Source organism: Grampus griseus (assembly GCF_964374135.1).
Source record: "Grampus griseus genome assembly, chromosome: 4".
Classification (NCBI taxonomy): Eukaryota; Metazoa; Chordata; class Mammalia; order Artiodactyla; family Delphinidae; genus Grampus; species Grampus griseus.
Window position 1 is genome coordinate 92,400,319 of NC_138997.1, and position 18,072 is coordinate 92,418,390.

General features: G+C 47.8%; 1 protein-coding gene across 1 annotated transcript; it reads right to left on the reverse strand.

Annotated features, from left to right (window-relative positions):
* Nucleotides 1–3,295: 3,295 nt before the first annotated feature.
* On the reverse strand, nt 3,296–17,683 carry SLC34A2 (solute carrier family 34 member 2; the record flags this gene model as incomplete). The annotated part of the gene is made up of 12 exons (XM_082653825.1): nt 17,567–17,683; nt 17,329–17,463; nt 16,152–16,280; nt 14,527–14,670; nt 13,002–13,113; nt 10,065–10,260; nt 9,182–9,277; nt 8,627–8,747; nt 7,297–7,464; nt 5,770–5,886; nt 5,545–5,669; nt 3,296–3,973 (listed from the first exon to the last, which is right to left on the reverse strand). Exons 1-12 carry the CDS (start codon nt 17,676–17,678, stop codon nt 3,296–3,298), a joined length of 2,133 nt encoding a protein of 710 aa, XP_082509951.1. The 5' UTR covers nt 17,679–17,683.
* Nucleotides 17,684–18,072: the final 389 nt, after the last annotated feature.

Here is an 18,072-nt window from a genome sequence, read left to right on the forward strand (position 1 = left end):
ACCAAAAAAACAAACAACCCAATCCAAAAATGGGTGGACGATCTAAATAGACATTTCTCCAAAGAAGATATACAGATTGCCAACAAACACATGAAAGAATGCTCAACATCATTAATCATTAGAGAAATGCAAATCAAAACTACAATGAGGGGCTTCCCTGGTGGCGCAGTGATTGAGACTCCGCCTGCCAATGCAGGGGACACGGATTCGTGCCCTGGTCCGGGAATATCCCACATGCCGCGGAGCGGCTGGGCCCGTGAGCCATGGCTGCTGAGCCTGTGCTCCGGAGAGAGCCACAACAGTGGGAGGCCCACGTACCGCAAAAAACAAAAACAAAACAAATGAACAAACAAAACTACAATGAGGTATCACTTCACACCAGTCAGAATGGCCATCATCAAAAAATCTACAAACAATAAATGTTGGAGGGGGTGTGGAGAAAAGGGAACCCTCTTGCGCTGTTGGTGGGAATGTAAATTGATACAGCCACTCTGGAGAACAGTATGGAGGTTCCTTAAAAAACTAAAAATAGAACTATCATACGACCCAGCAATACCACTACTGGGCATATACCCTGAGAAAACCATAATTCAGAAAGAGTCATGTACCACAATGTTCATTGCAGCTCTATTTACCATAGCCAGGACATGGAAGCAACCTAAGTGTCCATCGACAGATGAATGCATAAAGAAGATGTGGCATATATATACAATGGAATATTACTCAGCTATGAAAAGGAATGAAATTGAGTTATTTGTAGTGAGGTGTATGGACTTAGAGTCTGTCATACAGAGTGAAATAAGTCAGAAAGAGAAAAACAAATACCGTATGCTAATACATATATATGGAATCTAAAAAAAAAAGATAAAATGGTTCTGCTCAACCTAGACGCAGATGTAGAGAATGGACTTGAGGACACAGGGAGGGGGAAGGGAAAGCTGGGACGATGTGAGAGCATGGACATATCTACACTACCAAATATAAAATAGCTAGTGGGAAGCAGCCACATAGCACAGGGAGGACAGCTGGGTGCTTTGTGACCACCTAGAGGGGTGGAGTAGGGAGGGAGGGAGGGAGATGCAAGAGGGAGGGGATATGGGGATATATGTATACGTATAGCTGACTCACTTTGTTATACAGCAGAAACCAACACAACATTGTAAAGCAATTATACTCCAATAAAGATCTTAAAGAAAAAATATTCATGCTAATAATTTCTAAATTTCAACTTAGTATAGCATCAAATAGCAATTTTTTAAGAAGACAAATCAAGAGAGAAACCGTGGAAGAAAGGAAAGCTTGATATTTTTAGTACTTATGATGGCACTTTTCCCACTTTTTGAACGAGGGGCTCCACAAATTATATAGTTGCTGCTGTTGGTCAGTAGTGATATTAAATGAGAAAGACCTCAAATTTTTAGGAAATAGATCCAGGAGGCTCTCATTTCCCTGTAATTGAAAGCAACCTGCTCCTTTTGGGTTTGATTATCATTTTTTATTTTTCATTTCCCACAACCAGTAAAAAAAAAAAAAAATCAACGCAGGTAAAAGGATCCAATTTTTAAAAATCATCAGAGTACAAAGAAGGCCACAGCCCTGCCCAGGTTTAACTTACATATTTACAGGTTGTGTGACACGGGTGTGGCTGCAGAAGCAGTTTAAAAGGCAGGATTAGGAAATGTACAAAGTTGGTCTTTCTTAGTAGAAGCCAGCCTTGTTTCCAAATGAGAGCGTTTCAGGACACAAATCACAGAACTATTTACTATATAACTTATGAAAAATGCTATACATTGCATGAGTATAAATATAGAGTATCAATGACTCTGTTTGGGAATCCGTATCTACACAGGGAAGGTCAGGGGAAGGCTCAGTTTGGTACTACAACCTATGAGAGTGATGGAGAAGCTAGGATCTGGGAGCACGTCTGCACTGACCCCTTTTCCCAGACTTGGTTGAAGCTCACTCAGTCTCTGGGGAGACCTGGGGTTGTTGAGGATGAGAAGCAAGGGAAAGAGGAGGTGTACATACCACAGGGGGTTCTTGAAGGCACAGAGAGGGCATCTGGGACCAGAAGGAGCACACTTCTTGGTCCCACAGACACACAAGGACCCCACTGCCACTTGATGACGTGCCCTGGTTTCTGCCCTCAGTTTTGAGCTTTGCAGGCATGGAGAGAGGGCAGAAAATTAAAGTTCTTCTATCTATGGGAGTATGGGAGAATGCTGGGAAAGAGGTCCTGGCTTAGATGGGTGGACAGGTGGGTGGATGTATGGACAGAAGTTGACCATCGAAAGCTGACCCAGACAGTCATCTTGCACAGGACAGAGAGAGGCACAGAGCTGTTCCATGCTCAGGTGCTTCCTGTGATTCAAGGGGGCACAGTGGAGGGGACTCAGAACCTGCATATCTTATTCCGAAAGACTCAGCAGGGATGATTTTTATCAGCACTAAGCTTTAGCCAGAATGTCTGCCAATTTGGTTTCTAAATTAGCCAGGTTCAGAAGCACCCGAGGCCTTTGTGGCAGATGAAACATCTCCCCCAAACGTTCCCCATTTCCCAGCTCTCATCCTCCATCTGCCAGCTCAGGGATAGGACCACTCTCTTCTTATGACTGGAGCGCCGGGTGAGCCAAAGCTCTCTGAGACCCTCTCTGTAGCTCAGATGTGGCTCCCATCCTGGAAACTTGAGGGCTCAGCAGGTAAACTACTGGGACTAACCCTCCCTGCCCGGGTGAGAAAACCCTGACAGGGGACGTGGGGAGCACTGAGAAGGGGGAAAGGTCCACATCTATGGTCTTCACCCCAAGTCCCCGACAATTACACCATTTCCCCTGAATCGGGCGGCTCTGGGACACATGGGGCTACTGCTCTTGGTTGAAGCTGGTCTTTGGTAAAACAGAGAAGTCTGAGCTGGATCATAATAAAGAAAAGTGTACGTGTATATGCGCCTTTGACAAAGAAGCTGCCATCAATTCCACCCTTGGGGCTTTTCCTTTGCAAGGGGATGGTCTGAAAAAAAGTCCTACTGACCAGCCCAGCTGTGTGTGGCAGCAGGTGTGACCACCTCTCTGGCCAGGTTTCACTATCTAATTCTCTTTCAGTGTTGTTCTGCGCCTTTCCAGGCCTGGAAGACCCAGGGAGCATGGGGCTGAGATGAAACTACTGTGCGGGCTGATACGCTGGGCCAGGGAATGAGAGTCGGGACGGATGTCATTTCTCAACGGGGAACAAATCCTCCCGAGGTGGAGGAAGAGGTGGAGGTGGGGTCCTCCTGCGGCCTCCAGGCAGCTCCTACCTACAAGGCTGTGATGCTGGAAATGGTTTTGGTGCCCAAGGCATCCACCTCGGACTTGGGGACCCTGTCCTGGGCCTCTTTGTCCATGGCCATGTTAGCAAAAGCCTCGGGAGACTTAATGGGGACGTCCTGCACCTCCTGCAGGTCTTCACAGCACTTGCTGCAGCGGCAGCACTTCCTGCAGCAGCAGTACTTGCTGCCGCGGCAGTACGTGCTGTCGCGGCAGCACTTGCTGCAGCGGCAGCAGTTGGGGCAGCCACACAGCATACAGCAGACACGGCAGCAGAGGCTCTGGCAGGAGCTGGTGAACATGGTGATGAGCTTGTCCCAGGGCTTCAGCGAGTGCATCCACAGCGGCAGGAAGTTCCAGTTATGGAGCTTGTGGGGCAGGACGCGCGGGCAGCGGGACTGCAGGAGCCCGACCGCCACCACCAGAAAGACCACAAAGATGATGGGCGCTCCCACACCCACCAGCACTGGCCAGCCCACCAGCGAGAGGCCAAACACTGCCAGAGGGATCAGGAAGAAGAAGGTGACCAGGTAGAAGACGGCAAACCAGCAGTACTTAGCTGAGATGCTGCCCAGCCACTTGGCCAGGCGGATGGGCAGGCGGGTGAACGGGATTGGGTACCACAGCAAGATGCCTGAGATGTTGAAGAAAAAGTGGCACAGGGCAATCTGAAACGCAAGAGGTTGGACAGGTGAACGGGTCTGCTGCACAGTGGGGTTGGGGAGAAGAGGGCGTCATCTAGCAGCGGAGGCCTGAGTCTTCCTCGTCTTCATAGCTCAGCCCAGAGTGGGACCCATATTACCTGAGGTCCTACTATGTGTCTGGTGGGGGCGTAAGGGAGGGAGGGCGAGGGAGGGCAAGGGAGGTGACAGGCTGAATCACAGTTCAGTTTTCAGGGCCTGAAGTCCTTTAGGCCAAATCTAACAATGAACTTCATGAATGTGCCCGCTGCCACCCAGTGCCTTGACACTGCTGCTTCCAGCTGAGCAGTTAAGAGCTGGTGGGGCAGAAGGAAAGGTGTGCAAGATAGCTGGCTTTCTTGGCTCAGTGGCCCTATTTCAGGGAGGGGAGAGACAAGGAAAGATGGCTACAGTTAATAAAGATAATAGCAGCAGCAGCTGATGTTTATAGAGCGCTTACTATGGGGGAGGTGACAATTCCAAGCACTTTTATGGATTACTTCAATCCTCAAAAAATACCCTGAGTTGGCAACATTATCTCCATTTCATGTAGGAGGAAACTGAGGCACCAAGAGGTCAAGCTATTTTCCTAGAGTCACACAGGTGGGAGATGAGATTCAAACCCAGGTAGCCTGTCTCCAGAGGCCATGCACTTTGCACTTTGCTAGGTGTGCCCACCAGGTACCAAGCATGATGCTAAGGGCTTTGGACCAGCCCTGTAGGATACATTAGCCACGATCCATTGAGATGTGGCATAAGCATAAAATACACACTGGATTTCAAAGACTTCGTCCAAAAAGGAATGTAAAATATCACCATATTTTTAGATCAATTACATGTTGAAATGATAATGGGTTCAATCAAACACATTATTAAAATTAATCTCCCTGTTCCTTTTTTACCTTTCGAAACTGTGGCTACTAAAAAATTTCAGATTCTGTGGGTGGTTCACATATTCTATACTCACTCTATATTTCTATCAATAGCATGGCTTTAGACAGTGCCTCATCAGATCCTTATAATAATCCTAACGAGATAGGGATTATGGCTCCCATTTTTCAGACGAGGGAATTGATGCTCAAACGTTAGGTCACCTAAGGGCACTTCATGTGTAAATGGTGGCACAGTGATTCAAACACCAAAGGTCATCTTGCCCAAGGGCATCTAGTTGATCCAGGCAAGGCAGGTCCCCCTGATTCTTCTCAATGCCAGGCTCAAGACACAGGTGACCTCCCAGCGCCCAGTCAGAGTCCACCAAGAGGAGGGCAAGGAGACGGGAAGTGGTATCTATGCTTCCTGAATACCCATTCCACCTCTAGTAAAATGGCCACCCCACCTTTGTCTAAACAACCACTGGTGATGGGAGTCTGACTACCACTCTAAAGAGTAGATGGCTTTGTTCTCAAATCTGTCTCTCCGTGGCTTCTCCACATCACAGTTTTGGACATAACAGAGAAAAGCCTGGCTTGGTTTCTTGGTTAAACACCATCTGCTTACAAGACCATGGATAGGGTTGGATCCCACCCACAGAGCCCCGGCCCCATGCAGCATTTCCTGACCTGGAGCGAGCTCTTCAAAGTACTGCCTGGGCTAGCTAAGGCGGCCAAAATGGCGGTGGTGGTGGTACCGATGTTGGCGCCCAGCGTGAGTGGATACGCCCTCTCAATGGATATCACACCGATACCTGGTGGGGGGGGGTGAAAATACAAAGCCCACAGAATTAGCCCCAGAGGATGACAGAAGATGGTAATGTCAGCCAGATGGAGACCCAGGGAGAAACTCACCGATCAGAGGGGTCATAGCAGACGTGAACACAGAGCTGCTCTGAACGATGAAGGTCATTCCCGCCCCCACAAGGATGGCCAGGTAGCCAGTCACCCAGGCAAAGGGGAAAGGGAAATCTGGAATGCAGAGGATAAGAGATGCGTCACAATCCTTCTGGGGAAGGCATGGGTTGGAGGCCCAGCTGGCATCTCCACAGGACCCAGGGGGCACAGCTTGGCCAGAGTTGTGTAAAATCCTCCCCACCCCATACCAAGTTGTGTAAAATCCTCCCCACCCCATACCAAGTCTGAAATTGCAGATTGGATTTTCAGCATCCTTTCACCTTGCATATTCAGATGGTAGAACCAAGGATGTGGGTACGTGTTATGAAGACAAAAATACATTTCACTGGAGTTCTAAATGCTGAACCAATCTGTTATGGACAGAATGTTTGTGTCGTTCCCCCCTCCCGCAATTCATATGTTGAAACCCTGACCCCCTAATGTGATTGTATTAGGAAGTGAGGCCTTTGGGAGGTGATTAGGTCATGAGGTTGGAGTCCTCATGAGTGGATTAGTACCCTTATAGAAAGCTGAGCTTGCTTCCTCTCCACTCTCTCTTCCATGTGAGGACACAGTGAGAAGGCGGCCATCTGTAAACCAGGAAGTGGGTCCTCACCAGAACCCAACTGTGTTGGCACCCTGACCATGGACCTCCCAGTCTCCAGGACTGTGAAAAACTAAATTTCTGTTGTTTAAGCCACCCAGCCTACAAGAATTTGCTACAGCAGCTGAATAACGACAAAGCACTTGGAGCATTCAGACCTCTATCTTTCCTCCTGTCCTGGTCTCCCAACACTGCATACCCTCCACCTTTGTTTCCACCTAAAAGAGCAGTGAGGATATGAAGCAGCTTGGAAGCCCTATAGACCCCACCCTCGGCACCACCAGCACAGGATCAGGCCCCGCACGGCCGGCAAGCATCCAGGGCACGGGTACTCAGCTCACCCTCATGACAACCCTGAGAGGTAGATATCCTCGGCCCCATTTCACAGGGAGAGTTTACAGGGTATATTTTCATTGGCCAGGATGCCATTCTCAGCAATGGAGTCTGACTGCCTGCCTCAAAATGCTGACGTATTTATCCAGAACCACATTTTCTTCCCAAGAGTCGAAGGGAAGTAGGGACCATGGTGGACTTCTGTTAACCTTTTCCTAAGGTATCCTGACAGACCCAGTAAAGTCCTGGGCAAACAGGGAAACTGCCAGGAAGGAAGGCCTATCTCACAGCTCTCTGGATATGAGCTGGCTCTCTCTCAGGACCTTGCAAACATCTGATGGAAGCTTGTGCCTTCTTCCCAGGCTCCAACCAAGACACTAAGGAAGATTCAAGGTGAGTGGCATCTTAACTTCCGCAACTTATCAAAGCCCAGAGAGAAACTCCATGCAGAGGCCACTGCTAGAGGAGAATCAAAAGGAGCGCCCCTGGAGGGACCACAGTGACACACTATCCCCTAGAAGGTCCAGAATGGGGGGCAGTGTGCTTACCAGTGTTGATGGTCTTCTTGATGACAACAGCTACCTGCCCCCTGAGCACAGAGCCCAAGAGCTTGACAATTAGGACCAGGCAGCTACAGAGGACCAGCAGGGAGACTACCAGGAGAATGGTGCCCACGACAACATCCGGGAGGTTGAAATTCACGAAGATGTGCTGGCCTGGAGAGACCACAGAATGCCCTCATTAGGAGGGCATGGAACCCTTGACAGCCGCAGATTGCTACTTATTCCCCAGCATCCTTCCATCTCAGAGCAACAGAATCCTGGTTGTCAGCTTGACACACAGCAAGGCAGCCCAGAATAAAGACCACACTTTCCAGCCTCCCTTGCAGCTAAGTGTAGCCCTGAGGCTATGTTCTGGCCGATGGGACCTCATGAGGGTGAAGATGTAGTGAAATCCAGGGGCAGACCCAGGTTTCCAGCCCCATTCTTCTGCCTCTAAATCCCATGTTGTGTTTTACTCATGATAATGAGGATGCCTACAACAAAGTATTTGAGGAGCAAGGTGGGGTAGGATGGGCAAGTCAGAGTGGGAGCTATTGTTAATTATCAAACTCTTTGTGTTTTTTAAAAATCCCTGTGTGTCCCCATGATGATTCCAGAAAAACATGCTTATATCAATGGATGTATAGAACCTAGAACACGGGAGGTGATACGTTCACTTGATTCTGTGAGGTAAAGCACAACTGGAGTATTAAGGTATATGGCTCAGAATTAATGTGGGATGCACAGAGAGGAGGAGAAGCAGAGATATGCAAATGGGTATATAAGGAATAAATAATTAGAAGAACTAACGTCAGGGCCATAAAAGAGTCCAGAGGCAACAGTATAGCTTCTTAAAGAACTGGAGCATCATGCAAGCGCACTGCTTTGTTCAGTGCTATAGCCCTGCTATATGGGGCCTGCTGGACCATAGGGACTCATGACTTGAGGGTGAATGTGTTCTGTGTGTGCCCCACATCTCCTTCAAATCAGGCTGTCATCTCCCTAGAGGTACTGCCAAAGGGATACTGAAGCACATAGAAGGACCACTCTGGTATCTGTTGAGGAGTTCTGAATCCGTCTGGAACTGAAAGAGGAACTGAATACCAAGTCCTAGTTCTGCCCCTTACGGGGGGACCTTGGGCCTGTCCCCTGTCCCTAAGCCTTAGTTTCCTCTGCTGTGAAAGCTCACAGCTCATTGGCCAGTGTAGGACTGGCGTTCAATGAATCTCACTGCCCTTCTTTCCTTCACTTACTGGGGCTCCACACAGAGAGGAAACACCTATCATCACCCCAGACAGCCTGTCCTGGCAGCTGACACTCTGTGAGTTTCACTCACACTTGGCAATGTTCTCCTGGTGGGTCACGTTCTTGATGGTCCAGGTGTGCAAACCATCCGTCCAACAGAGGGAAGGAGAGGTGCAGTTGTCAGGCGAGGGGACGGTGACATTCCTCTCAGTCTGAGTGGCAAACATGAGAAATGCTATGTATAGTCCATAACACTCATTTCTGGTGGGGAATGGCAGGAAATGCGAGGCGTCAGGGGAGACCCATAACAATTCGTGCACCGTAAGTATGTGAATTGCTTCCATGGGTCCCTCCATAAATGCAAGCAAGGAGGCAGCCAGAGGTAAGCCAGGAGACATGAGAATAACAAGCCAGGAATAATGGGTCCATGATGTGGGCTGGTTCTGTCTGTCCTACTGTATAATGTCTGTCCATCCCATCTAGCATTCGAGGACTTAAGGATTCTCACTGGCTAGTTTTGATTTTTCAGGAATCCCTGATTTTTCTTTCCCCTTACCTTTTATATGCCCAATCTAAATGCAAGATCTTGCTTTATCAAGTATAGACCCAAGCATTCACCCACCCAGCAATATTCTCAGAAACTTACCATGCTGGTAAAAGTTTTACACCAAATCTTGATCATACTCTTGTTTTTGGCTGTTTCATCATTCATTGCAATTTGGTTGATAACTTTTTTATCCAGCTGAGGAAAGCAATGGACAGAAGAGAGTCAGCACGTTCTCAGAACTGATGTGGGACAGATGTTAAGCTGTTAAAAGGGGCTGAGGATGTGAACCGGACTGTGAGGGTGTGAACTGCACTGAAGGCGTGAGCTGGGACTCACTCTATCTACACTCTCAGGGCAGAGCACAGCACCCAGATGTCAGTGGGTGTTCAATAAATGAATGATTGTATGAACAATGAACCCGTATCTAAGAAGCATGCAGTAGATATTCATCAGATGACTGAATGACAGAAGAAAAACAGAAGGTAAGAGTGAAAGGGCAAGGTCCAAACTGGCTCCTTCTCCCCAAGGCAACATCCACAAAGCCTCCTTTCATTTATTTCAATAATATGGACAGACCCTAGTGAGCAGAGGGGTGAGATGGAAGGAAAGGCAGTAAACCCTTCCTCTTTGGCTGGGAGCAGGGTGCTACTTGAATCAGTGAGCCCACGGGTGCCGAGGCCAGTAGTGGGAACAAAGCACCCAGGTGTCCAGTAGAGAGTCCTTGAGTCTAGAGAAGCGCTCACCCCCACCACCTGCCCCCATCCTAATAAAGATGATACACTTGTTGAAATCAAGGAGATAATAAAGGCCAATGACTCCATCTCATCGGGTGTCCCTGAAGTTCTGCCTCCCTTGGCTTTTTTCAGAGGCAGCCAAAGGGCAGTTTTTACAGACCCTCATCCACCTCTTCCATCCCAGCCCGGTGAGGGGGGAGCAGGGGAGGGTGTTGGGGCCTTTCCCTCTCTGCAGGAAGGCGAGTTACCTGGATAATGAGCTTCGTGAAGGGATCTGTGATAACTTTCAGAAGCTCCGGGGCATCCTCTCCATTCTTGAAGTTGAAGGATTCCACTACCAGGTTGGTCAGGCGCTCCAGGTAATGGGTGGCAGCCTCCAGAGGCAGAAGCACCAACACAGAGAGCCAGTTGAAGAAGTCATGGACGGTGGCCCCTGCAAAGGCCCTGCAGGAGGCGAACCCCATCCCGAGCCAGATTAGTCAACAAGCGACTGGGCACCATCTAGGCAGGTCATCACTTGTATCACCGGCCAGGTGCCACCTATCTGAGTGCATAGAGGCGTACAGTCTCACTTTTGTTCTCACAGCAAACCCCAGAGTGAGTGGTATGAAGATCCCCATTCAACAGATGAGGAAACTGAAGGCCAGCGAGCACGCAGGAATTGAAGACCACTGCAGAAGCACTGGGTCCAGGACCCTTGTCTCCCACTGTCCGGCAGAACCTTTCCCACCAGATCAGACAGTACACACAGTTTGCTCTGCTTGGGGAAAAGGGAACTAGATGTGTTTTGGCTGCAATTATTAGTTCATGGAGCACTGTTTGAGAAAACTTCATCAAGACCAGTTTCAAATCATGCATATGGAAGACGACCTTCATTTTGGAAAGGCGGGGGCCAGTATGAAGGTTACCATCAGAGCCTTCTATACAACTGAATTCTTAACTGTAAGATCTTGAGACTTTGATCAAATATTTGAACAGTCTCTACAGAAAACAAAGCTAATATATACTACAATTTGCATCTACCGGAGAAGGTTCACTGATTCCTCGTGAATTCCATCTTACCTATCTCCAGATTAAAAAAAAACTCTATAGTTTTTTTTCCCTTGATGAAAAAATGTTCCTTTAAAAAAACTCTGCATGTCAAGAAATACCCAAAACAAATAGAAGATGGGACATGAAGGGACAGAAGCTATTAAACATGTAGGGGGAAATGCTTAACTTCACCAGTAATAAAAGAAATTTGCAATTTATTTATTTGCACGTACAAATTTTCACATACCATTTTAACTAATATTTTACAATATTTTACAAAGTTAACTTATTCTTCCTGGAGAGGGTGATTTAAGACATTTTCATACACTGCTGATGCAAAGTGATACAAATATTTCTTTGTAGTTTGGCAAAATGTTTAAAGAGCCTTATAGGTGTGTTTGATACAGTAATCTACCCAGGAAAAAATTACCAGGAAAGAATAATACACATTTCCAAAGATGTTACTGAAAGCAATCTATTTAAATATCCCAAACAGGGGGTGAGCTAAGCCAATTATATTCCTATGCGCAGGCACTTCCATAGATCGTGTATTTATACATCCAGAGGTAAAAGTTAGCGTAACAGTGAAAAGAACCCAAAATTTCCAATAAGAAAACCTGGATCGAGTCCCAGCTATGCCCCTCAGTGAAGTTACTTAACCTCTTTGTGTTCCTATGTTAATAAAATGGGGCAGAGAAAAGTCTGCTTAGCTCCTTGAGAAGATCAAATTAGCAAACACCCTGGGTAACGTGTATTATTATTTAGACCTCAGAACATTTCTTCAGGGTCCAGACTTTAGCCATGGTTGAGGGAAAATGAATGTCTCTGAGGACATCCACTGCCACCCATGGATGAGGGATGGTGTTAGCTGACCCCCAGCCAGCCAGTCATTTGTCTGATGCCACAGATGTCTGATGCCACAGTTGAAGTATAGTTGGTGTACAATATTATATTAGCTACAGGTGTTCAATACAGTGATTCACAATATTTAAAGGTTATACTCCATTTATAGCTCTTATAAAATATTGGCTATATTCCCCACAATACGTCCTTGCAGGTTCTTTTATATCTAATAGTTTGTACCTCTTACTCCCCTACTTCTATCTTGCCCCTCCCCCTTCCCTTTCCCCACTGGTAACCACTAGTTTGTTCTCATATCTGTGAATCTGCTTCTTTTTTGTTATATTCACTGGTTTGTTGTATTTTTTAGATTTCACATATAAGTGGTATCATATAGTATTTGTCTTTCTTTGTCTGACTTATTTCACTTAGCAAAATGCCCTCCAAGTCCATCCATGTTGCTGCAAATGACAAAATCTCTTTCTTTTTTTGTGGCTGAGTAGTATTCCATTGTGTGTGTGTGTGTGTGTGTGTGTGTGTGTGTGTGTGTGTGCGTGTGAGTGTGCGTGTGTGCATCACTCTTCCACTCATGTCTTGATGGACACTTAGGCTGCTTCCATATCTTGGTAAATAATGATGATATGACCATTTGGGGCACATATTTTTTCAATTTAGAGTGTCTGGTTTTTTTGGATGGGGATTGCTTCTCTATTTTAACAAGCTGTGGAAAAAGCCCACCACCAGTTAGAAGAGAGGCTGGGAAATGTGCTTAATTTTCACATGAAACTTTTGGAAGAAAAGGGTTTCCTTTGCCTGTATTTATCCTGCCCCATTTTTAGATCTTACACATTCACAAAGGCTCTATGTTGCCTTTTATTGGCATGTGAGTGAAGAAGAAAAAGTGGCATGGGTTGAGCTGGCCAAAAATGGAAGCTTTAGGAGGTAATAATTATTTCTAAGTGAGACAGTAAATCCTATTCTAACTGGCCGTGTTTTACACCACAGGTCAAGCTTCTGCCTGTATTCAGGCAGCCCTGACTGTGTGCCAGGCACCTTGATAAGCATTTATCTGTATGATTGTGTTAACTCCTTTAGACAACACGGCAGTGACAGATACTATTACCCCAGCGCTGCATATCAGGGAGCTGAGTTTAATCAACTGATAAGTATGTGATCCCAACCCCAGCCATACTCCACTGTGTCTATTTCTAAAGAGGTCTAGGGATAAGAAACATGCTCTAATGTTAACGGTAGTTAGGACAACCTGGTCAACCCCAACGGGTGGTGGCAAAGGCTGATGCTGTGCCTCCTACCTTCTGAACTCACTCCGGTCTCCTGCCTGCATGAGCGCCACAATGGTGTTGGTGATGGAGGTCCCAATGTTGGCCCCCATGATAATGGGGATGGCAGCCTGCACGTTCAGCACTGGAGGGTGGAAAAGAGTAAGTTATCAAGTTAGTAAGTTGAGGAAGGCAGCTTGGCCGTGTTCCTGGTGTGGCCCAAGGCAAGCCAATCACATTCAGGCTGGCAAATCCCTAAAGCATCAGTTCTTAACCTCTTTAGGGTCTGTACCTCGCTGTGAATCTGACAAAAGCTTGGACAGCTCACTATAGAAAAATGCACATGTACCAAAAAATAAGTAAAAAATTTTACTTTCTGTAAAATATTGTTCAGTTTTAATTTCTAATTCCTATGGATTAAAAATAAAATCAAACAGTGTGAAATAAAAAAAATTCAGCACTTAATTACAGGGAATTCAGAGTCTCCATAAAGCCCTTTTGTGGACCCAGTTTAAAAGTTTCTTTCTAAATTCCTCTGTCCTCCCTATTACAGATGCAAGGGTAGCTTAAAAGAGACCAACAAACAATGTGTAAGGACTTGTGTATTTATTATGGCAAATTTATGGCAGAATAATTTCTTTTTCTAACAAAATTAATATATTGCCACATGTTCTAACATATGAAAGTATTTTGAAGAAGTAATGAATAACTTTTTCTAATTTGGCCTCCAAAAGTCTAGTTAATTTTAGCTAAAATGCTGGTTTGGGCTGAAAATTAACCAGTTCAAACTGTCCACCCCAGAGGGTCTGTCTCAACTTAGCGAGGGCAAATGTTGAACAGGATCAAGTTTGGAACGTCAGCTCCCCAAGCTCAGTTGCCCCAAAGCCAGTGTGTGATGTGATTACATGGTTTTATTCTTAGGCCTGACAGCGGTGATGGAAATGTTCTAAATCTATGTGGTCCAATATGGCAGCCGCTAGCCACATATGACTACCGATCCCTTCAAATATAGCTCTTGCAGCTGAGCAGCTGAATTTAAGGTTAAATAAAATTAAATAGGGGGCTTCCCTGGTGGCGCAGTGGTTGAGAGTCCGCCTGCTGATGCAGGGGACGCGGGTTCGTGCCCCGGTCCGGGAGGATCCCACATGCCGCAGAGCGGCTAGGCCTGTGAGCCATGGCCGCTGAGCCTGCGCGTCCGGAGCCTGTGCTCCGCAACGGGAGAGGCCACAACAGTGAGAGGCCCGCGTACCGCAAAAAAATAAATAAATAAATAAATAAATGAAATGAAATAGCCACATGTAGCTAGTGGCTGCTGGACAGGATAACACAGTTCTAGAGAATTCAGAATTGAGTCTTCAAGCTTTGGGGCCAATTTTCAGACTCAGCCATGGGAAGGGAAACAGGAGACTGCCTATGATCTAAGCTGAACACATCACAGTTAGACAAGATAAGAAGGTAATGGTGATAAGCCCAGATACATTCAGAGTAAATCCCAGCCTCCCCAGCTGAACAGGGAAATGCCTGAAATGTTATCTGGGCTCATGGGTTCTTGACTCACATGAGGAGGCCACCATGCTGACGACAATGGACGAGGAGGTACTGGAACTCTGCACCAGGACAGTCACTAGCACCCCGATCACCAGCCCCGCCACAGGGTTGGACATGATGGAGTTGTTGCTGAAGAACTGCCCGGCCACCTTCCCTGAAAAACAAACCCATGGCCACGTGATGGGGGTTAGGTGGGTGCTGAGTAACAGAAGTCTCCGGTCAAGACCAGCTGGCCATAGGTACCAGCCTCCAGACTTTTATCTTGGGCATCTTGCTTCCTCGGGCTTCTCCCCAGTGCTTCTCTGCTGCCCTGACTCTGCCTCTGTGACCTAGTTCCCCATCCACCCCTGTTCCTCTTGTTCCTTCACCCTACACCCTCCCATCCTTCAACCACTTTCATCAGCAAGTCCCCTTCTAGTCTTCTCTTTTCATGAACATGGCCTCAACTCTGTACTTGGCCTGATGAGTGCCAGTGCATCTCCTGATGCCCTCATTCTTGTCTCTGGGATATATTCCCAATTCAGAAGATTTACCCAAGTGGATCTTCTCATTCTTTTCTATCTACCCCCTTAGACCCCAGCCCCTAGCCCCAGCCTATAATTGAATTCTGGGAGTGTCACTTTTGAGAATGTGTCTCTAAGACCATCAATCCACCCTCCAATACATTGGTTAAAAAAGACTGAGGCCCAGAGAATGGAGAGTGGAATGACTTGTCTGAGATAGAGTGCAAGGCCCCTTACTGATGCTGCCTTGGACCAGGGGGACCAGAGTGGCATCCAGCAAGTCGGTCTGCTCCTCACACTTTCCCAGTTCTCCCAGGTCACAAAGATGAGTTCTCAAGAAAGGCACCAAGGGGTGCAGAAACCTATGGTCTTCCATGTCACCAGATCTGAGTTTAAATCCCACTATGCCAATTATGGCTGTGAAACTCAGTGCAGGGCGGTGACCTTCTTGAGCCTTGGCCTATTCCTCTGTAAGTGGGAAGGACTTTTGGGATGGAATGGTTAAGACAATGCCCCTGGAAGTGCCTACTTCAGTAGGCATTCAAAGTGTTGGCTCTTACTGTTGTCACCCATCAGGGATGCACAGGTGACCAAGCGTATGGTGATTGCACTTCCAGGTCCCCTCACCCTCCACAGCCACACTCAGTGGTGGGAGGTGTTTAGGCAACTGCTCTGAATGCAGATCCCCTAGCACAGGACCCCTATCCTTCTCCAGCAAAGGGCCAGCTTTGATTTTTAGCAGTGGCTTTAGCCTAGGAACACTCTTATTCAATAATCCCCTCAGGTGGGGAAGCCCAAAGACAGCACGGATCCCTCAGATAAACCTTTAGGTCAAACAGCTTCCTGTCCAGTGTTCCTAGACAAACACATGGAGCTGATCGCTTGGCCTTGGCTCTAGCCCTGGCTCTGGCCTAAGCCACTTCAGCCAGCCAGTCATAGCTCTTTCGTGGGCCTCAGTTTTCCTTTCTGTAAAATGGGGGCATGACTTCACAAGATGATCTGAGGTGGCTTCCAGTCCTAAAATACTCCAGGAGGCTGCAGCTGGAGGGGGCCTGCTGAGCTGTGACTTTCCAAACCAAATTCAATGAGAACACCACCCCCAACCCAGACCTTTGACCTCTTCCATCCATACCTCCAACCAGCTGGAAGGCACTGCTGAGGACATCCAAGGAGCACACGAAGAAGTAGAGAAATGCCAGAAGTAAAATAAATTTCCCAATCCCTTGGAAGACACAGAGAATCTTCCCTTTTGTGTCTCTCTCTGGGGGAGGGGAAAAGGCATGGAGGCGTTTAGTGTCCGAAACACTGAGAAGTTTGACAATGAGCTCGGAACTCCCCCACCTTCCCTCCCAGCCAGGCAGCTGTCATCCTATGGATCACAAGACCTAGAGATGGGACGTGTCCACAGCTGCAGTTTTCAAAGCAATTACCACTGTACTCCATTTAATTGAAACCTGTGGTGAAATGTCTCTAAAGCATTTGGCTCTGGGAGGAGGGGCCCGTGGGCCCTGGGGCACACACAGGCCAAGCCGGGCAAGGCTTGTGCTGGGCTGAACCCGGGTCACTGCTGAGCCGTTAAGAGCACTTGCCCCTTGCTAAGCGTGGGGTCAGAGATGATGGCTGTCCTAAGCACCTTCAGAACTGCACAGAATACTTTCTACAAAGTGGCCGCAAGGCAGCCATCGCAGACTCCATCTGGGACGGCTTGGGCTCTCATACAGCCCGGGAGGCTACCTCCTTGGTGGCTGTTTTCGACGCTCACTGTTCAAGTGGTTCTCACTTCCTCCCAGCTCCTTTACCCTCCCAGCTGTCTGATCCGCACAGACCTCACACCCTGCCTGGAAAAGAAGTACAGCATTTGCCTGCACCCCAGCTGTTCTGTCTGTAGAGTCTGTCTTCTGCAAGCCTTCCCTGATGCCCACATTTAGGTGAGGGGACTCCTCTCCCCCAACCCCCGGGGCTCTCAGAGGCAGGGCCTCATCTATTTACTGCTGCATCTGCAGCACTGAACAGTACCTGGGACCTGGTTCAGCACAAAATAGATTATAAAGATCAGCGCAGGGTCTGGCCTGGTTATAACCCTGGTGCCGGCCCACATTTGTTGAATGAACGAATGAAAGAACAAAAACATCCCCCGGTCATCACAGGATGCTTGACTCTTAAGCTGGGTGGCATCCCCTAGCCAGGACTTTTGCTCAAACAATGGAAGGGAGAGGCCGACACGAAGGAGGGGACGCTGTGAAGCTGGTAACCTCAATCCCTTGCCGACGGGCAGTCCCCTCCCGCCTGCCCCGGCTGGCCTCGTTTACCTGACCACTTGATCCCCGTGTTCTGAAGCTCGGGCAGGTTCCAGGGGTCTTCCACCACTGTGGGCTCCTCTATCAGTGCCATGGTAGAATAAGAGGGCAGAAGTTCAATCTTGGTGACAGGGGTGTCGGTGTCATCTGCCCAAACAAGCAGGGAAGACGATGAGGAATGAGACACCAAGCCTGGGTCTCCTGGTGTCCTCCCAGGGGGCCAGCCCAGGGCTGGAGGGATGGCACGTACTTTTGCCGGTCTCCTTGCCTTTTGCGGGTGTGGTGGACTGCTGACCGGCGACCCCTTCGATGTACTTATCCGAGTTAGGCTGGGCATTTTCCAACTCAGGCCAAGGAGCCATGGTCTGTGGATGGGAAAACAGCTTACAGAAGTAGCCACTGAAAGGAGGCACACTCAGTTTCTGTGACAAGAAGGGCCAGTGGTTGCAACGATTTCGGGGAGTTAAGGGATTTCGTCCTTATACCTTCTAAGTATGGACCCTTAAGCACCATATTTCACACCTCTGCAGGCCTCCCTCAATCGCTCACCCAGGCTGTCACTAAGTCAAACCGCTGTTTCCAAGTTTTCCAAAGCCACAAATCTATATACATCAGTTGATCTTCCTTTGATTGCTCTAACGTCTGTCTTGGCCTCTGTCTTGACTCTCTCCCTTAGTCTGAAAGGGAACACGAATCCATTCATCTTCATCAACTTGTGGTACCACCAAGTCCTCACAACACTCCTATGGGCTCCCC